The sequence below is a fragment of the Eptatretus burgeri genome, chromosome 10 (genome assembly GCF_056783735.1).
Source record: "Eptatretus burgeri isolate ZD-2024b chromosome 10, Ebu_testis_v1, whole genome shotgun sequence".
Taxonomy (NCBI): domain Eukaryota; kingdom Metazoa; phylum Chordata; class Myxini; order Myxiniformes; family Myxinidae; genus Eptatretus; species Eptatretus burgeri.
In genome coordinates, this window is record NC_140970.1 from 83,480,512 (window position 1) to 83,502,947 (window position 22,436).

At 41.4% G+C, this 22,436-nt stretch overlaps 2 protein-coding genes across 2 annotated transcripts in view; one reads left to right on the forward strand and one right to left on the reverse strand.

Moving 5' to 3' along the window:
- The window catches only part of LOC147018993 (chemokine-like protein TAFA-1), a 703,168-nt gene that overhangs the window by 201,885 nt on the left and 478,847 nt on the right, over window positions 1–22,436 (forward strand). The window lies entirely within an intron of this gene.
- Window positions 3,222–4,300, reverse strand: LOC147018994 (uncharacterized). The gene has a single exon (XM_085900050.1). It carries the CDS (start codon window positions 4,290–4,292, stop codon window positions 3,222–3,224), a length of 1,071 nt encoding a protein of 356 aa, XP_085756176.1. The 5' UTR covers window positions 4,293–4,300.

A 22,436-nucleotide genomic window follows, 5' to 3' on the forward strand; every position in this document is an offset into this window, starting at 1 on the left:
GGTAGGAATGACGGACCGGTTTAAGGTTAAAGTGGGATTGCACCAAGGATCGACTCTGAGCCCTTTCCTGTTTGTAATGGTGATGGACAGGTTGACGGACGAGATCAGACTGGAGTCTCCATGGACTATGATGTTCGCAGATGACATCATGATCTGTAGGCAGAGTAGGGAGCAGGCTGAGGCGAGCCTCGAGAGGTGGAGGTACGCACTGGAGAGAAGGGTAATGATAGTCAGTCGGAGTAAGACGGAGTACATGTGCGTAAATGAGAGGGAGGGTGGTGGTATGGTGCGGTTGCAAGGAGTTGAGGTGGGGAAGGTGGATGGGTTTAAATACTTGGGATCAACTGTCCAAAGTAACGGAGAGTGTGGGAGAGAAGTGAAAAAGAGAGTGCAGGCAGGATGGAGTGGGTGGAGAAGAGTTGCAGGAGTGATTTGTGACAGAAGGTTAGCTGCAAGAGTGAAGGGGAAAGTATATAAGATGGTAGTGAGACCAGCTATGTTGTATGGTTTGGAGGCGGTGGGACTAACAAAAAGACAGGAAGCGGAGCTGGAGGTGGCAGAGTTAAAGATGCTGCGATTCTCGTTGGGATTGACGAGGATGGATAGGATAAGGAATGAATATATTAGAGGGACAGCTCAGGTAGGAAGGTTTGGAGACAAAGTGAGAGAGGCAAGATTGAGATGGTTTGGACATGTGCACAGGAGGGAAGCGGAGTATATCCGGAGAAGGATGTTGAAGATGGAGCCGCCAGGCAGGAGGAGAAGCGGAAGGCCAAAGAAGAGGTTCATGGATACGGTGAGGGCGGACATGCGGGTGGTTGGAGTGTCAATGGAAGATGTGGAGGATAGAGCGAAATGGAGACGGTTGATTCGCTTTGGCGACCCTTAACGGGAGCGAGCCGAAAGAAGAAGAAGAAGATACACACACACACACACACACACACACACACACACACACACACACACACACACACCAAATTAATTGTGAAAGGGAAAGCTTATGCCACTGAAAAAAGAACAAATGATAAAATCCCCAATTTAGATGTCTTGATCAAGGAAAGCAAATCAAACGGTGCATACTTGCATCTTTTTCTTAAGTGCCAGCTCAGATTTGAGGAAAGATGGGACTTGATATGCTGAGCATCGTGAGGTATATTTTCAAGTGCTGAACAATAACCAGAGGGTTGGTGTCAAAGACACCCAATGCTCACCTGTTTATACATTTATCGTTTTTAAAAGACTAGTCTAATAATATTTTTTTTATAAAGCATTGCAGTGAAGTCTGATCCAAATAATTTTAAAGCAATATATGTATTTGTATATTGTAATCAGTAAAAAATAGTGTGGTAGATAAAAACAATTGAAAGGAAAAAACTTTAACGTTGATGTGCTACAAAAAAGTTAAGTTCAAAACAGGTCAAAAATAAAAAAAAATTGAAATTATTTTTTCATTTCAACTTCACGACATCAATAATATACCCCAAAGGAACCTCCATGCCAAATATCAGCATCCTAGTACACATATTAAATGATTGGTAAGCTTCTAAATAACTAGTACCAAAAACTTTAACGTTGATATGCTACAAAAAGTTAAGTTCAAAACAGGTCAAAAATTAAAAAAAAATTGAAATATTTTTTTAATTTCAACTTCACTACACTAATAGTATACCCCAAGGGAACATCCTTGCCAAATATCAGCATCCTCGTACACATATTAAATGAATGGCAAGCTTCTAAATAACTTGCACCAAAAACTTTAACGTTGATGTGCTACAAAAAAGTTAAGTTCAAAACAGGTCAAAAATTTAAAACATTTGAAATTATTTTTTAATTTCAACTTCACGACATCAATAACATATCCCAAAGGAACCTCCATGCCAAATATCAGCATCCTAGTACACATTAAATGAATGGCAAGCTTCTAAATAACTTGCACCAAAAACTTTAACATTTTCACGCTGACGCTGAAGCTCACGCTCATGCCGGGGGTATCGCTACAGCTCTCTGTTCTTCGACCAGGCGAGCTAAAAACAAGAAAAAGAGCAATTGAAGATTGCAGACCCTCGCCAGGACTTTTGTGTGGGCTTTGTGTAGTTTTTGTGGTGTATTTTGTGTGCCGTTTGTGTACTGGTGTGCTCTGTAATTTATAAGAGACATGAAGAGAACTGCCACTTTATAATAGTCTGGGATCCAAAGGCCAAAAATGTGCAAAATAACACTTTTGATGTGACACCCCTGCTGTAAAATTTTTGGCACTTGAATCATGTTTGTGGGTGTGTACGACACCAGAAAAGTGACTTTCGCAAGTTGGATCGGATTGCGCAACTTCTCCAGGGACGATTTTTTTTACTTCAGCCGGCAAATCCCAATATTGAAAAAACTAGGGGTTGGGGGGAATGCAAATCCCTGTATCTCTTGAACCCTGCATCTCACAGTAACAAACTCCCACTCATTATTTTTGGTAGAATATCAGCTTTCGAATAATGTATAACAAAATTTGATTGGATGACCTCTGGGGTCAGGGGAGGTCAAAAGGTCACAGAAAGTAGGTCATGCTGAAAATCTAGGTCTTACATTAAACAAATTGTAATTTTGCTGCTATGAGAATTTTATTATGAAAACCCTTGGCATAATGGTGTCCTATACATGCCTCTGATGTTTTTGAAAAAGGACGGTTAGGATTAAATAACACCTTGCCACTCTATTTAGTGCTATTTCTTAAGCTATTTGCGGAAAAAATGGCAACCGGAAACCCAAAATCTTGGTTTTGGATATCATAAGATTTTTTCACAGTAATTTTTCACAGTAATAAAGTGACCTAAAACTTTGTACAGCACAATATTTAAACATATGAATGCATTGGTAAAACAATGTTACAGTCATTGTCTCTTCCATACAGCATGAGCCCCAACTTCAGGGGGGGGGGGCATTAAGTGTCCGGCAATTACTGTGTTGTAACTGTGATACAGCTGTGGCAGGAGTGTGATTGCTTTTCGCATCCATGTATTCCCTGCAAATTTGTGAGATACTCATGGACTCCTGACTGCAGGGAATAGACACTAACTCTTATACTAACAATCAAATGGATTTTATAAAGTTTGGGCTATAGTAGCTGGAAATTCTGTATGTCATACATGTACTTGCAAAGTCTAATTCACTCTCAGCCACGAAAAAGGACTATGTTATGGAGTACGACACATGGTAAACTGAGGATGAAAAGTTTATTCATCACCATCACTGTCTTCACCCACTAACCGTCCACACTTATCTTGGTCCCCATTGCAGGCGCATGCTGTGATGCATGGCACACCCGCTTTTTCACATGGGCAGTTCCTCAGACAGCTCGGCGTTTTCTTGCATTTGCAGAAAGACAATCTCGCAATGGCAGGTTTTGATGACTTTTTCTTCATGATTGGAAGCAACCTGTCATCGTCCACATCCCAACCATATTTATCAGGTGGAAGAAGGACTGGGTTGGCAAGTGTGGCCTGTTTGTACAGGCTGATCTGGCAAAGAGACCTTAGAACGTGACGGTGAAACGCGTCTTCAGTTGGAGGCAGAGATCGCAGATCCCTTTTGCTGGAAGCAAATAAATGAGCACAGAGTTTATCTAAGGACATATAGTCTGCTCTGCCATAAAGATCACAAAAAAATCTGTGAGCTTCACTGCTCAACTCATCATTCTGGCCTGAATCGGTGAGGACAAAACTCGAAAATGCTGGCATTTTGCCTACATGTTGTAGTGCAACTGTTGCTGCCCTCTTTTTGCCCCGTCTGAATGGATAGCTGACTGAATCGCAGCCTGACAAGACATAACAAGGAAGCAAGGTGTCAGTTAACTGCAAAGGGTCCACATCCACAGCTTCACCCAGTGACTTCACCAAGTCATGAACAGGGAGGAAGAGGTCATTTTTTTCCACCCATAGCTGTTTGATATTCATTAGCCTGGGAAAATGGTACAATGATAGCAGTATAATGTCCGTGTCAGTCGCCTGAATGATCACAACACTTTCATCTGGACAGTTCGCTATATGTGCAAAAATTCTAGTGTCTGCCTCATCATGGGAAGGACAGTGCAGCTCACGAATGGCAGTTGCTCCATTCTTTGTGACACGTATCGCATCTGGCGAAATTCCTCGTACCAGACTGAAGCCATCAGGCGAAGAGTCAATTGACCAACATGATGAGATATGACAGTAGATTTTCCTTGTTACATGGTTTGACAGGAATCCTTTCCATGCAGGAATGGCCAGAGTGTCTGCCGGAACATACTCGGGTGAGCTCACATCCATTTCCCGTCTGTGGCGTTCGTCCCCCTTTAGACTCTGCAGGCCAAGGTCATACCTATCACCAATGAAGTGTACCTCCTGACAGTTTACAGGTTTCATACTCATGATTTTACTCTTGTACCTCTCTTGAAGTTACCCGAATGTACTCTCACCTAGAGTCTGAAAACGTTGGATGAATGCCATCGGATCAATAAGATAAACTAACTGTGATGCACAACCGATGGGCAATTCCTTCAAAGGCACCCATGAATCAGAAAACTTATCCTATAGTGTCACTATAAAGTCTGATTTGGTTCCTTTCCGCATGGTATATTCATCCCTGTCTGATTCAAACAGAGATGGCGGGTATTCCAGCCATTCATAACTAAACGCATCAATCCTTGCTTCATCATTTAGATCCCGTGTGAAACAAAGGGCCCTTGTAACTTCACTTTCCTCAGATAGTACTTGTTTGACCTTGTCTTGCTTCTTCTTTCCTTTTTTCCGCTGTGTTGCAAATGTAAGTGTTTCTCCTGTAGAAATATTGATCAGCTTGTCAGTCCCAACAGCATCTGAAAATGGGTTTCTCATTTTTCCTGTTACCGTCAACTTGATTTTCATCACTTTGTCTATGTCGTCTTTGGTCATTTTGTCATGATGGTCTGACTGTGGACAGTCCATGTGGACCATTTCTTTGCCATTTTTGACTTCTGTATCAGAGTCTGTCAATGTTTTGATATACTTCTCACGGGTAGCCTCATCCTGGGTTATTCCTTTGAACAGACTTGTGTTGCCCTCTTTATTGTATGTTTGTTCAAATGCTAAATCAGTCCAAACTCCATTGAAGCCTCCCTCTGTTACATGAACACTAAAGTTCCCTGCCTCAAATGCCTGGTGCACTTCTGGCGCTGACTGAGGGAGGTTGTCCATCTCATTCAAATAAATTGGCAGGCAAGACATGTATTTACTGTGACCTGAGGGTACAGTGTATGGCAACATGTTTTGGGCCTGTTGCGAATGCTGCTTCCACAAGCCAACCCTCTCGGCATGGATGTATCGCTTGATTATGAGAACCATTTCGATTTATATCTTCCAAAATCTCGCTGTCATGCCCAGTGTGTGCTCAAAGTCCCTCCAAAGGTTTTCCATAGTTGCCAGATGTCTCAAGACCTCATCCTCAAATTCCGAAACTTTCTGCTTGTCTTTCATATCTAACACATTTCTCAGATTTTCCAGCGTTGACGACACTACAGAAAGGGCTTCAACATCATTTTCTTTGGCCAGCCATCTCTCAAAGAACTCCCACTTGAGCATGAACATTGCTTCACAGACCCATGAATGGTACCGTACCATCTTGTAATAGTCCTTTCCACCTATTACTTTGTTAGCTGTGCCTCTCCCGCAGGTGTCACTTGAAACCAGTAGGTCTTCGATGCCACTCTCCTTCATGAAAAAGCCGATGGAGCCCAGGAAGTTTTGTGCAATGTGGAAACCTCCCAAGCGTACTATGACATCCTTGTATTTCTCCGGTTCTTTTACTACCAAGCCCTTTATTATATCATAGATTGCTTGGTCACATGTGATGACCGTTTTTGGCTGCCCAAGCTTAAGACTGACTGACATGAAAGTAATCCAATGAGGTTTTGACAACATCAGGACTTGTAGGAGTTTTGGGATATAGTGGGCCATAACCAATTGTTGTTTTTTGCGCTTCTTGCCCAGCACTAAGTTCGAAGAAACTGTTCCAAGTTGGAGAAGAAATAGACACGCTATCTTCTACAATGGTCATCATTTCGGTTGGAAACATCCGTAAAAGAAACCAAACGATGTTTTCATCAGCCAGAGTGCCGCTTTCTTTGTCATCACCCTGACAGATTTCAATACCATGCAATGATCTGGCTTGTTTTCTGTCCTTCAGCGCAAGATTACTGTCCACAGGTACAAACTTTTCTGGTGCATTGATAGTTAATTGCCTTGTTTTTTTTTACTAGAACCATTCCAGCTTGCTCAACGTCAGGTCTTTCTCGGTACTGGTAAATGATATTGGAAGTGGCATCAAGGCTGCCACCATCCTCTGTGTCAGAATGGAAATTTAAGTTGTCTCGTGCATACTGTGTAAAATGCCCAGGAATATCGTTAGTTAGGATGAATATTCCTTCCCTCTCTTCTCTCTCAGAAATATCATTTGCCATTGTTGTGAGGTATCGCTGAGTGGTGGCATAACTAATACCATTTCCAAATCTGTTCATCATTGTTATTAGGTTTTTGCTCCGCGCTTGTTTAAGAATATGAAGACCAACCCCAATGTGTTTTGGGACTGGCTGGTTACTTAGGTATCCCATAACATCCTGCGCTAAGTTCAGAACTTTCTCATTTTCGTCTTCAGGAATCTGAACCTTTCCCCCTTCATCTGTAGTTTCATAACAGTTTGTTATCAACCATGCCAAATGATTATACAAATCTACAGGAACTTGATTAGATGCCTCTTTGTAAGAAATCTCAATTGCAGTTCCCTGAACTTGAGGCACCCTTTTTGCAGCCTGTTTTATTTCCATCTCAAAGTGCTTTGCCAGAGGATATGAACTACCTGATACATTTGTAATAAAATTGTCACCATCATAATCATCATCTGGAAAAAGTTGGCATTCGTCACCTTCAGCCTTGAGTCCCACAACCTGATCACAAAGTTCCTTGGTGGTCAAAGAAGAGGAACAAATTAGAGTTCCATTGTTCAAAGTAATGAGCTGAATGTCGGCGCCAAAATGATCCAAAAATCGTTTTGTCAACCTATCAGTTCTATAAGGCCGCTGTGCAGTATTACCATGCTGTTTCGACATTTCATCATACCGTTTTGAAAGCTGGCAAATGTAATAGACATGCCTGTCAATCATAAGTCCTGATGTAACCTCAGACAGAAGTGTTTGAAACACCTGGTCATGCAAACTTGGGTCTTGACTTTTATTTTCAGTTTTGCTACATACACTCATAAACTTGTTCATACACCTCACATGATAGCATAAATCATTTGCAATTAAGTCTAGGCACTCGTCACCAAAACCATCAATTTTGAGTAGAATATTCTTGTTATTAAGTTCCTTTGTCTTTTTATAGCACGGCGACATCACGCTGTTATATAATTGGCTATTCTGTCCTGTGTCTTCTGTCACACTTATGGCCGCATACGTCCCTTTGATCTGAGGGCTATAAATAGAAATTTGTCCAAAGTCACAACTCTTCCCATCATGCATGCTAATTCACCGTGTCTATATTTAAATTTTATAACTGTAAAATTGTTTCATCATTCTTAACCTAGACTTTTACTGCCCCCAGCCGCGCGATATCGAGGTATTCGCTTTTTGTTATGAATTGATTTCTGTCTCTCTATTGTACTAACTAGTATCAATGTTCTGTCCCCTTTTGAATCACGTTCCTTTTCACACAGAAAACACACAGTTTTTAAAGTCTTTTTGAAATCCATGGAACTTGTTCTGTCTCCTTTCCTGGCTCCCTCTGAAGTTTCCCCACAACCTTGCTCATCCTTTGCCCGTTTAGCAGAAATTACATCATCAAGGGACCTTTTGTGTGTATACCCACTGCGACACTTTACGTGGCACAGAGGATTTTTTGACAGGAAATCATCTGCGTCCTGAAGGTCACCCCACAGTCTTTGATGCACCTCGTCTTTCCTGATTTCGACAGCATTCTTAAATGTTTTCAGACCTCTTTTGGTTAGCTTGTACAGAGAGCCCTTGTCATCACATACTGTTTGGCAGACCAAACATTTTGAATAGTCATTTTAGATCAGAAAAAGTCCTTTTTCCTTTAACTTTCACTGTCATTACAGGTTCCATTCTTTAATATGAGGGCCGTACCGGTGTGAAAAAAGGAGAAAACATCATTAGGTTATGGTAGATATAGGGGGAAGCATGAATGATACTCACATATTAATTTTACGCGAATATAATTAATTACGAAAATACAGAATTTTGTGGATTTCTGAAAAAATGACCCCCCAAATACACTCAAAATAAAGAGGCAAAATGTTTCTCAGTCCTAACCTTCCTTTCCCAAAAACATCAGGGGATGTAAAGAACACAGTAATATCAAGGATTGCTTTATCGTAACACTATGAGACATCAAAATTACAATTTGTTTAATGTAAGGCCTAGATTTTCAGCATGACCTACTTCCTGTGACCTTTTGACCTCCCCTGACCCCAGAGGTCATGCAATCAAATTTTGTTATACATCATTTGAAAGCTGAAATTCTACCAAAACGAATAAGTGGTAGTTTGTTACTGTGAGATGCAGGGTTCAAGAGATACAGGGATTTGCATTTCCCCTACCCCGAGTTTTTTTCGATATTGGGATTTGCCGGCTGAAGTACAAAAAAATCGTCCCAGAAGAAGTAGCGCAATCCGATCCGACTTGCCAAAGTCACTTTTCTGGTGTCCTACACCCCCACAAACATGATTCAAGTGCCAAATTTTTTACAGCAGGGGTGTCACATCAAAGTTAGATTTATGGGCCTTGGATCCCAGACTATAACTGCTGACAGTGATAACCGGGTACCAAGACGCCCCACTTTGCAACCTCGCTTTGATTGGACACCTGACCCTGACCCATGACGTTTTTCATGATGATTCAATTGAATTTAGAATGGGATTAAAAAATATTCAACTCAAATAAAATGGAAGACCAAATAGGTACAGCCCTGCATTGGAGTAATCAGAAGGAACCCAAACAAGCAAAAAGCAAAGATGAAGTTATCAGGAGGGACCTGGATAGGATTCACATTTCAGCTGCTACTCATTTACCCTCAAACCAATCCAGGCACAGCCAAGTAAGCCTTATTCAAAAAATATATATTTTAAATCAAAAAGAACACAGATCAAAAAAATTAAATAATTTTGCCTGCCAGATCATGTATCTGATCAAGTTGAAATTTAAAACTTTTATTCCCTATCATGACAAGATCATAATTGTGAAGGTTCACGTCGATTGATGAAGCGGTTCCAGAGAAAATATTATTTAATATTTTTCTTCAATCCATTATGGCTACCAAACCATGTGACCTATCAATTATTCCTTAACAAACTTGTACACCCCCACGGCTTGGGAAACACTTGTGTGAAGTTTCCCCTCGATCTGTCCAGCTGTTTTGGAGAAGATTTTTTTTATAGGTGTGAGGGTAAATCCAATATGGCTAACAAACCATGTGACCTATGATGTCATATGTGTGAACCTTTTGTTCCAGATTTTTGAAGGATGCTTTAAAGAAAAACAATATGGCCGCCGAATCACGTGACCAATGAAGTAATCAATTTTTTTTCTGTGGACCATTTTATCCCAAGATGACCCTCAAAAATTTTCATGCTGATCAGATGTTGCATTCTACGGAGGCAATTATGATGTCATAACGAAGGCACCTATGACGTCATAATTTTTTCCCCAACATGGCTGCCACATCACGTGACCTATGACAATAATTATGATTAAACTATTCAACATGAACAGTCACACTTATGGTGAAAATTTTGTCTCAATCCGACAAGCGGTTGTGGAGAAAAACATGAAAGTTCTGTGCAGACAAACAAGCAAACAAGAAGACGTTGTGCAGAGCACGACACTCGCAAAATCCGTAAAACAAATTTGACCTCAAAATAATTGGTGATTGAATTCAATGACCAAATGTGCAACTCATCTTCAATTTCAAGTGAATCAGATGAAAATTGATAATTTTAGAAATTCGGCCGATGTTGACCTTTTGGTCTTGGATGACCTCAAAAGTAATTGGCTGGTTGAATTAATGACCTGAAATATAAATCCTCTTCAAATTTCAAGTCAATCGGATGAAAATTGAGGATTTTAAAAATCTCACCGAAGTTGTTGACCTTTCACCTATGTTGACCTTTTGCTCGATGTTGATCTCAAAAGTAATTGACTAGTGGAATTCAGTGACCTGACATATAAATGCTCTTCAAATTTCAAGTCAATTGGATGAAAATTGAAAATTTTAGAAATCTCACCTGAGGTGTTGACCTTTGGCCTATGTTGACCTTTTGACCTCAAAAACAAAAGCGTTCTTCTTTATGACAAACTCTACCATGTGGTGAAGTTTTGTGAAGATCAGTTTGAATTTGTGACTTGTCGGCGATTGACAGACAAACAAACAAGAAGACGTCATGCAGAGCAAAATACTTGCAAAATCCATAAAACAAATGTGAACCCAAAAATAATTGGTGGTTGAATTCAATGACCAAATATGTAACGCCTCCTCAAATTTCAAGTTAATCAGATGAAAAGTGACAATTTTAGAAATTCGGCCGATGTTGACCTTTTGGTCTATGTGGACCTCCAAAATAATTGGAAATTGAATTCAGTAACCTGATAAATAAGTTCTCTTCAAATTTCAAGTCAATCGGATGAAAATTGAGGATTTTAGAAATCTCACCTAAGTTGTTGATCTTGAGCCTATGTTGACCTTTTAGTCGATGTTGATCTTAAAAAAACATTGGCTCGTTGAATTCAGTGACCTGAAATATAAATCCTCTTAAAATTTCAAGTCAATCTGATGAAAATTGAGGAATTTATAAATACCGCCTTATTTGTTGACCTTTGACCTATGTTGGACTTTTGACCTCAAAAGACAATAGGCTTCTTCCTCACAACAAAAGCTTCTATGTGGTGAAGTTTCGTGAAGATCCGTTTAAAATTGTGACCTGTAGGTGATAAACAGACAGACAGACAAGCCAGTAGGCGACATGGGTGGTCGCCATATAATTGCATACTAGTCATACAGTTTTTGACGGATCGGGCTGAAATTTTTTGACAAAGAGGTTGATTATAGTGCGCATAAAAGCGAGGAAGCCAATTTTTGATTTTCGAAAAAAAAATATAAAAATATTTTTCGGATTTTTTCAAAAATTTCAAAGTCCCTTTGCTAGGCAACGGTGGCGTCCATAGCAACGGTGCTCAAAAGCGTACAACTAGATCCTGGTATGAACCTACCAGTCAAGTTTCATCAAAATCGGTTGACTCCTCTGGCCTCCAGAGCTGTCCATTACATACAAACAAACAGACGGAAAACCTGAGAATAACGATAGTCTAGCGACCACCCAACAGAATAACAAAATCGACTTACCAATAGACTCAAGAAAATCTTCGATTTTACAAGTAACGAACAAACGGACCCAAATGCAATGCCCTCTCCTTCGGCGAGGGTAGAAATGAATGCTTTTGAATGAGCATGACATTCGTACAATTTCCCATTAAAGAAAACAAAAAACGTTTTCTTCATTTGAATGTGAGACTTGCTTATTCAAAGCACAGTAGTCGAGGCTTTGTGAATTGCACTTTCAAAATGATCGGAGCACTTACATCCGAAGGGATATTCATTTCAAGGAAATCCCAAAGCCATAAGTTCTCCGAAATTGGCAATAAGCATTTTGCGAGTTTCCCCCTATGTTCTGTACATCCACAATTGTCAGAACCGTACACAGAGTTGACAAGTTTAACACCTGTAATTATATTACAGAATCAGGATGGAGGGCATCATCGTGTACCTTGACAAAGATCAACAAATCGTAGCGGAACAATCAGTCTGATTTTGCAGGCGGATTGCGTGCAGCCGCACGTATTAATTCTTTGGAACTCGCTGCTGTTTTCATTAACGTTCACACATGTTTATTGAGCAGTGGAAATCTATCAAACCTTGGAATAATTTGTATAGCCTTATTGAATATTAATGAGGAATTGAGCACGAAGTTATGTATTTGTGTCCTTTACAAATGTCAATTAATATGCACTTGTGCATTAAACTCGATCTGCAGCTGAGAATGATTGCTGTGTGCATTTTTGTGGTTGCTGTGAAACGTCAATGCTGGTGAAAGTCTGCTTCCTTTTTTTAAAATAAATTTGTGGTGCATGCTTGTCTTTGTGTGAACTAATATAATTATTACATGCTTTAAAATTGTTTATTCTTGAAGAATTTCAGATGCGATTTCAGTTTGTGTAACCTCTCACCAGTGGAAGAGTAAAGTTTCAATGTTTAAATTTTTTTACCTTTTTCAATCTGAAACTTCTACTTTAATTTTCTGGAATTTGAACTTGAGATATCTGGACTTTGTTGCTGACTGTATATTAAATTTGGTTGGCCTTTGCTGTATTGTACATGTATAGTTTCTGAAGTGTGTGTCGTTGGTCGTTATCTCCACGTGTGGGTTTCAGAAGGTGGAATGGAGCCCTTCCAGGTCTCAAGGTATCCACCTTCGGGTGTGTGTGTGTGTGTGTGTGTGTGTGTGTGTGTGTGTGTGTGTGTGTGTGTGTGTGTGTGTGTGTGTACAGGGTGCTTCAAAAAATGGACCATTTGAACGTTTTATTGTAGAAAGATTACAAAAAGGTAGCAAGTTCAGTGATACATTGATCGAAAGCATCCACCGTGCCATTTTCAAATCACTCATTATACTGCTTGTAATTGACATTTTCAAAGTGTGCTCCACCTCTGTTCAAGCAGGCTTTGATCCTGACTCCGAAATTCTCCACAATTCAATGCACAGAAGCAAGTAGACTTGGGGCCATAGATAGACATCTCAGAAGCTCAGCACCCCATAAGATGTTGATGTGATTGTTGATAGCCCCATTCAAATGGAAGTGTGCTTCATCACTGAACCACAAGGAGTTGATCCAATTTGGGTACCTTTCAATTCGGTCTGCTGGGTGTCGTGGCATGCTTTGGTTGGCTCGGGTTGGGGGATTGCTTGAGGACAGGTTTCTGCACTGTGCTGGATGGTACAAAGAAGCCTGGCTGATACGGTGGCAACCAACCCTGATTCTCAGGTCAGGCCAGATCAGATCTGTGACTTGCGGTAGGTATCATGTAAAACCTGTAGTAACCTGTTCATGGTCAATTGTTGATGATTAAACTGGCTCCCCCCACCAGGTCCACCTGGTGCGGAGAGTCTATAATGGACACCCACCAGGACTAATAACAAAACCTCGCAAAGGGTGGAGGAGCTCCTTGTGAGCCAACAGCCATCTATATCTGGCACCCAACTGTATCTGTGGATGTCCTGCAATGGGTAACCTTTTCTATGAGGTTGGTGGCAGGATTTGCACTCTGACAACCAGAAAAAACACTTTACTCTGCAAAACACACTAAAAGCGCGAAGAAAACTAGAACGCCACTCTGTGGAAGCACCTCCTGTGTATCTGCCCTTTGCAGAGCAGCTCACTGGATGATAGGATTTGGGAAAACTCTTTGAGACCCCACTCCTTGATGATAGGATAAACACAGGGTAACCTTCCTGGGTTGGATTGCAGTAGTTTGTGTTGGGGTGGTGCTGAGGCATCTCTGAAGTTGCAGCTTAAATCCAGGAGAATGGTACCATCCCAGCCTTTGCTGGATGTTGACAAGCTCAGGAATAATAGTGTAGCTGAGGAGTTTACGAACAGCCGGAGTGGGGATTCGGGGGGTTTGGGTGTTGTGGGGAATCCTGAAGAGTTGTGGAGTGCCTTCAAGACTACCATCCTTGATGTTGCCGGCAGATGTCTTGGAACCCACTTTCAGGCAAAGAGGAACTTTGTCTCCCAAGAGACACTGGATACCATCAACCAGAGTTGAAGGGCCAGGCTTAATGGCAGAGCTGAGCTGTTCACTCAGCCATCTTTGACTCTCCTCCATCCTCCCATCCCAACTCGCTTTACCTAATCTCTGCATGGTTTAAACAATCACCATTCCAGCTGAATTTGCGGTGGTCCTCACATCACCATCCATAGTATTGCAATCAAGGCCTTTTGTGACACTTACGGTGTTATTCAATCTGTTGGATTCCAACCCCATATGTTGCACACTTGTTGCCGATCTCTTTGCCTCACTCGATTATGTCCAACTTTCTTTCCAAAATTTCTGGTTCTTCCTTAGCTCCCCTTGGCTCCTCAGATCATGGACTCTTGAGACATATCTCCCTGATGGTATTCAGGGATCCATCAAGGTTCTACCTGTTTGGCAGTTTTATCAGGAATATGGGTCAGCCCTCCAGTCCACCATCTCTTCAACTGACTGGTGCACTATCTCTTCATCTCCAGACATCGACGATTCCAGATACTAATTTCTCAACAATCTACTCTCTCTCTCTCTCCCCCCATTACTTCCTACCTTCATGTATTCAACTACCTCTTCTCAATATTTAAGACATATTAGAATAACATATGTGAGGACCAAATGAAGTCTGAACTTACAGATCTTTTAACATGTATAAAAAAAACTTCATGAGAGTTGATGAAGTCTGTCTCAAGAATGTGCTGCTTATCTGTGCCCCTCACTCTTGAAGGATGAGGTCACAATGGACACTGGTCATCCTAAGGCTGACTGTCTTAATTGTGTCTTTGCAGAAAAGGCCAAGATCCCTAATCTTCCTGCAACCATACTAAACCTGCTTAATGAAAACATCTTGCAGCATGTGAACTTCCCACATGGCAAGGTGGAAAAATGCCAAGTGTCTCTTAACTCCAGTAAGAGTGGTCCTGACAGCTGCACCAGTGCCTGATATTACCCAAAAACTGTTCATCTTTTGTCTACTCCCCTTTCTTTGCTCTGGTTTCAATGGTCACCAATTCAATGGCAAATTTTCCAATTTTCCAGGTCATTTGCATTGTGCAATAACGCCAACAATCCCCTGAATTATATGAATCATTCGAAAAATGGATCTTCTTTAAGTATGCCAAAAATTGTTCCAAAACTGACACCAGTCAGGCTACTCCCCATCATAAGGAAAATGTAATGTAATGGATAATTGCAGCAGAACTGAAGAGTAACCCAAATCAAACCAAAATAGCTAGTTTATAACATAATCTTTCCAACTGGGGTCTTTTCGGACCCCAACTAAAAACCATTCAATTTGATGACATCTGCCAAAGTTTCACATCAATGGCGAAACATGTTTTATTGATAAAGTCAACATATATTTAAAAAATAGAAAAAATAATCAAAGCAGTGATTAGTGCAAAACAATGATCGGGTAACTTTAGCAGAGTAATCCTGCTGAGTACTTGCGCAAGCAGTGCTGAAAATAAGATACGCCACAATAACTAGCAATAGGAAGGAGGAGAGTGGTAACTTGAGAAAATACCTTCCTGCTGGTGTCATTGATTGAGTGGACTGGGTTTCGAGGACTTGCTCGATAGAAATACCATATGAAGTCATCATATATGCAAAAAATAATAATAATAATAATAATAAATGAACAAAAGCAGCTGAGGTCTTATTGGACCCCAGAAAGGATTTTTTTATAACTACGCAGCAAGGTGGGATCTTAAAACATCAAATCTATTTATTACTGGCACATATAGGTAAACAAGCTAATAAAACATGAAATACATTGTTCAACTAAAATAGAAATAACACATCAATATGTAGGCCTGGGGTCCATAAAGACCCCTGAAGGTAGGATTAGGGTTAATAATTTCACTAACTCCATGACCTCCAACTATCAGTTTATCTTCCACTCAGGTCGTTCCACTTTGGCTATGCTCCCTTTGACTGTCAGTAATGGATGGATACCCTGGATCTGCCAAAAGAAGATAGGACTGTTTCACAGGACATCTGCCATGCATGAAATGCTGTCTGGCACCCCAATTTCAGCACTGCTAATGAATGGTTTCCGAGTTATCTACAAGACTGGCTATCAGATTTGTTGTGCTTGCAAGCAGTGGGTTGATTTGGAATGAATACTTCCTTAGCTGTACCTTTGGTGTTCTTACAATCTGGTGTCCTTCAAGGTAGTATTCTGCGACCAATACCTTTGTTGATATACATCAATGACATCTCTGGGTACTCCTTCAGAATTCTCTGCAGGGCCAAGCCCTTCCTCTGCCATCACTTGTTTATAACAGAATGCAAAGCTTTTATCTGGAGTAATATATAATATGACTCCCCATATTGCCCCCCTTAAGTCCATGGAATCCAAGCTGCTCCATGTTCGTGGAATTTTACATCAGGGAAATAAATCTTTGTGTCAGATCTTGCTCAAAGTTATCAGATTGCTCGTTTTACAGTTTTTTTTTTATCCCCTGCCGCGTGGCGGAAGGGGGATGTTGTTATTTACCTGCTCTATTCTGGTCTTGCTCCTCTTGCCCATGTCCCTTCAAACCCCAGGTGTTCTGCCAGAAATATTCCCTTAATCTAACCTCAACACTCACCTCCATTCTTTCATACCCCTCTTTTCTCACCTATGGGACTGTCTTCCTTAGTCCATTGTCTCTTCTTCCATGATTTCAAGTCTTCTGGCCACTGCGACATAATGGTTCTCCCATTTCCACTACTGAGCTTTACTGCACTCAATGAGACCCTGTTCTCACAATTCTCCAATTCTTCCTTTCTCTGTGACGTGGTCGATCCATTTGTTGTCATCCCATTGTTTTACTTTTGCCCCATTTATTCTGATTCAATGCCCCTGTTGTTCTGTTCTTCATTGAGCCTCATTACTTGCATAATCATTTTTAAAAAACAAAACTTAGCATTATTTAAAAGTCTTCCTTGAACCTTTTGCCATTCAACATCGCGTATGCTTGTTCTGTTTCTCAGTTCTTTAAAAATCCAGACTTTTGACCCAAATACTTGTCTGAACTTTTGACCTCTCAGTCATTTGCATGTTGTTAGGGATACATCATGTTCATGCAGCCAACGGATGAGCTTATATAGTGAAGAATGAAAAAGTTTCTCCACCCACATGCTGGAAAATGAACAAACACAAGACTGAGACACGTACCCAACCACCTGTCAAACAAGTCTAAAATCACAGATGGGTGTGGGGGTGGATGTCTTGCCTCTGGGAATTTATCATGCCATTGAAGCTGCAAAATTAAATCTGAAACTTTGGTTCTTTAAGTCATACGGTGTCTATCTTTGTAATTTAATTTAAAACTATATTTACATAAAAAGGTATTTTAAAACATTTGCTTCCGTTTTCCAATTGACAAGAAGATATTTGTCAAGAAAAATTTACTTTTATCACAAGCACTGAAAATCATTGTTATTAGGGCTCAGAAACACTCCTGGTTTGGACCTTATCCCGTATGTTAATCAAGTGTTGGATATCGCTTTCATTGATTAATATGCATACTTTGGTGTTGGAGTGCATTGACAAGGTCTGCTGGGAGATCTACTCCAAATGAGACATAACTAGGGAAATGTGATGGGAGTAATATTCTGTTGGCTTCAGGATCATTACAGTTTGAATTTGAATTAGACAGTGTGGGACAGAATTTGGTATCCAGTAATAAGGGTAACATAGTCCAAGACTCAATTTGTCGTTGACTAGTAGTAACTACCTCACTGACAGTTTTGGCAATCTCTCATTGCTGTCTCAGCTGCCACAATTTTCTCTTGGAAGCTCTGCATTTCACTGGTCCTTGTGCAAAGATTGGAACAACAACTCAACACTGTGTCTCGTCAACCCCCTTCTGGTGAAACGACCTAAATCCAGGATCACTGCTCAACTTCCACATCCTCTTCGATCTCTTTCTTCCCTCCAGGTCTTCAAGACAGCTGTTCACCACCATCTCAGATCATCTGCAATTCAAAACCATGATCTTTTCTCACCTCATTTAGCCAATCCCTCCTCCTTCCAAATTTCCAGTTTTGCCCTCCTTGGAGTTTCCTTCTGTATCCATCTTGTCCACTCCGTGTGACCTCTGTGTCAAACTCGTCCACCCGATGCGTGCGTGTTTTGCGTTCTCTTTTTGTCTGTTAAGTCAGGATCCATTCACTGTAATAGCTCTGCCATGAGCCTCGACTATATGTGTCCAAAAGACACTCCTGTTTATGGGATAATTTAAATTTAATTTTTGAAGGTAAACTTTGGCATTCATTCAGCAGTTAAATATTTATTTACTCCCATTGTCATATCAGTTCAATCACATTGTGCACCAGAGCCTCTTGCCATTGCTGAGCCATTGATTCAAAATGATTACATGTTACAAGGGTTCAGTAAGGGAATATAAATCAATACCTTGCCATAGTTTAAAATATCAAATTTGTACAGAAGATCAACAAACAATTGACTATACTCTAAAATGTATCATAACAAGTAAATATACCAGAGAGTTGGTGTCAAAGCCACCCAATGCTCGCCTGTTTATACATTTATTGTTTTTAAAAGACTAGTCTAATAATATTTTTTATAAAGCATTGCAGTGAAGTCTGATCCACATAATTTTAAAGAAATGTATGTATTTGTATATTGTAATCAGTAAAAAATAGTGTGGGCGATAAAAACATGAGAAAGCAAAAGACTTTAACGTTGATGTGCTACAAAAAAAGTTAAGTTCAAAACAGGTCAAAAATGTAAAATTTTTTGAAATTATTTTTTAATTTCAACTTCACTACATCAATAATATACCCAAAAGGAACCTCCATGCCAAATATCAGCATCCCAGTACACATATTAAATGAATGGCAAGCTTCTAAATAACTTGCACCAAAAACTTTAACGTTGATGTGCTACAAAAATGTTAACTTTTAAACATTTGAAATTATTTTTTAATTTCAACTTAATTACACCAATAGTATACCCAAAAGGAACATCCATGCCAAATATCAGCATCCTAGTACACATATTAAATGAATGGCAAGATTCGAAATAACTTGCACCAAAAACTTTAACGTTGATGTGCTACAAAAAAGTTAAGTTCAAAACAGTTAAAAAATTTGAAATTATTTTTTAATATCAACTTCACTACATCAATAATATACCACAAAGGAACCTCCATGCCAAATATCAGCATCCCAGTACACATATTAAATGAATGGCAAGCTTCTAAATAACTTGCACCAAAAACTTTAACGTTGATGTGCTACAAAAAAGATAAGTTCAAAACAGGTCAAAAATTTAAAACATTTGAAATTATTTTTTAATTTCAACTTCACTACATCAATAACATACCCCAAAGGAACCTCCATGCCAAATATCAGCATCCCAGTACACATATTAAATGAATGGCAAGCTTCTAAATAACTTGCACCAAAAACTTTAACATTGATGTGCTACAAAAAAGTTAAGTTCAAAACAGGTCAAAAATTTAAAACATTTGAAATTATTTTTTAATTTCAACTTCACGCCATCAATAACATACCCCAAAAGAACCTCCATTCCAAATATCAGCATCCCAGTACACATATTAAATGAATGGCAAGCTTCTAAATAACTTGCACCAAAAACTTTAACGTTGATGTGCTACAAAAATGTTACCTTTTAAACATTTGAAATTATTTTTTAATTTCAACTTAACTACACCAATAGTATACCCAAAAGGAACATCCATGCCAAATATCAGCATCCTAGTACACATATTAAATGAATGGCAAGATTCGAAATAACTTGCACCAAAAACTTTAACGTTGATGTGCTACAAAAAAGTTAAGTTCAAAACAGTTAAAAAATTTGAAATTATTTTTTAATATCAACTTCACTACATCAATCAGGTCAGGTATGGGAGCATGTGCCAGAACAGCGCGTCGCTGCGTCCACTTTCCGCCGGTACTCCAGGGGCCTCCGTCTGGCCATCCCCCAGGCAGATGCCAGGCCCATCCCCATCTCCTTGAGATGATGGTCAACCTGCTGCAACCATGAGGCACGTGGTCGGCCCACTGGCCTCCTCCACTCATGAGACTCCCTTGCTGAGAGAATCTGGTGAGCAGGATCAGCGTCAGGAAAACGAGCCACATGTCCATACAGCCGCAGCTGACGCTCACGGACTATGCAGGTAACAAATCTCATCCGAGTCTCTCTCAGCAACCGCTCGTTGGACACAAAATCCGACCAGCGATAGCCAAGGATTCTCCGAAGAGACCTGGTACCAAAGGAATTAAGTCTCCGTCTCAGATCCTTGGTCAAAGTCCAAGTCTCGCACCCATAGAGCAAGACTGGAAGTACCAAGGACCTGAAGACTCGGACTTTCGTCCTCCCGCACAGGTACCGGCAGCGCCACACCCCATGATCCAGTGAATCCATGACTCCCCAGGCCCGACCCAGACGTCTATTGACCTCCGGCTCACAACCTGCGGAGACATGAATATCACTGCCAAGGTAAGTGAATCTATCCACGACCTCAACATCCTCACCACAAACAGACACAGACAGGACAGCAGCATCCAAGATGTCACCGAAAGCCTGGATCTTAGTTTTGACCCAAGAAACCCGTAATCCCAACGGCTCCGACTCCTCATTCAGCACCTCGAGGGCCCCCAAGAGGATGTCTAAAGTCTCCGCAAAGATGACTGCATCATCTGCAAAATCAAGGTCCGAGATCTTGACATTGCCAAACGATGCACCGCAACTTGATCTCTCCGACATCCTCCCAAAAATCCAGTCCATACAAGTGCTGAAAAGTGTGGGGGCAAGTACACATCCCTGACGAACTCCAGTAACAACTGGAAATAAGTCAGAGGCGGTACCACCACACTTCACAGCACTCTCAGTACCAGAGTAGAGTTCCGACATCAGATCGATCAGTTTCGGTGGCACCCCACGAAGACCAAGAATCCTCCAGAGGACATCCCGATTCACTGAATCGAACGCTTTACAGAGATCAACATAGGCTGCAAGCAGCCCCTGCCGAAACTCTCGTCTGCGTTCGGTGAGGACACGAAGTGCAAGGATACGGTCAATCGTTGACCTCTTTGGTGTAAAGCCTGACTGCTCTGGACGCTGGTGCTCAAGCAGATGGTGGCGAACCCTATCGAGAATTATCCGAGCAAAGACCTTGCCCGGCACTGAGAGCAGCGTCACCCCTCGGTAGTTGTTGCAGTCTTGGCGATCACCCTTCCCTTTCCAGAGAGGGACAACAAGGCCCCTCTTCCAGTCAGTTGGGATGATGCCTGTGTTCCAGGCAGAGCACAAAACTGCATGCAACGACGCGAGTGCAGCATTTCCACCAGCCTTGAGAAGTTCGGCATGGATGCCACAGATCCCTGGAGCTTTGCCCCGTTTCAACTGGTTCACCGCAGCCCGTGTTTCCACAAGCGATGGTGGACCACAGTTGATTCGAGGGTCAGCAAACAGGGATTGTAACACCCTTGACGTCCAACTCGACAGCTGGGGGATCAGCCTGGTACAACCACTCGAAGTAACCGGCCCAGCGGGCCTTCACTTCAGACTCCTCTGTCAAGAGCCTACCACTCTCTGCTCGAACTGCAGTGCTCCGAGGGATGGGCTTGGATGAACGTAATGCGCGAATTCCCCTGTAAGCGGGACGAGAATCACCTGTCCACAGGTGATGCTCTACCCCCTCACAGATTCCTCGCACATAGGCCTCCTTGTCCACCCTCAGTGCACGTACAGTTTTACGCCTCAGCTCCCTGAACAGCTCAGCTCTGCCATTCAGCCTAGCCCTGCGACTCTGGTCAATGGTATCCAGTGTCCCTTGAGAGACAAAATTCTTCTTTGCCCTGCGGTGAACTCCAAGGCATCCACCGGCAACATCAAGGACGGTGCTCTTGAAGGTGTTCCACAGCTCTTCAGGACCCCCCAAAGCACCCAGACCCCCCAAGTGTCCACTCAGCCTGTTCGCAAACTCCTCAGCTACTCTCTCATCCCTGAGCTTGGCAACATCCAGCCTAGGCTGGGATGGTACCATTCTCCAGGATTTAAGGTGCAGCTTTAGAGTTGCTACAACAAGCCTGTGGTCAGTATTGAGGAACTGAGCACTCCGGTAGACCCTGCAGTTCTGGATCATCCTCCAACGACCGTCAATGAGGACATGGTCAATCTCCTTTGCCACACCGCCAGCGTTGGAATACCAAGTCCAGCGATGAGCTTGTGGGCGCTGAAACCATGAACCAGCCACCCTAAGTCCATGACTTCTTGCAAAGTCAAGGAACTTAGTGCTATTCTGGTTCATAGTTCCTGACCCATGGGGACCAACACACACCTCATAACCATCCCTATCAGTTCCAGTCGATGCATTGAAATCCCCCAAGACTAGAAGTGTATCTCGTCTGGGGCACTGATCAACCACAGACTCGAGTGTGGCGTAGAATGTGTCCTTCACGGTAAGATCACTCGCCTCAGTCGGAGCATAAATAGAGACCAGGGAAATGACACCTAAGGAGTGACGAATCCTTAATCTCATAATACGCTCGTTGACCGGTGTTACCTCAATTATCATTGGG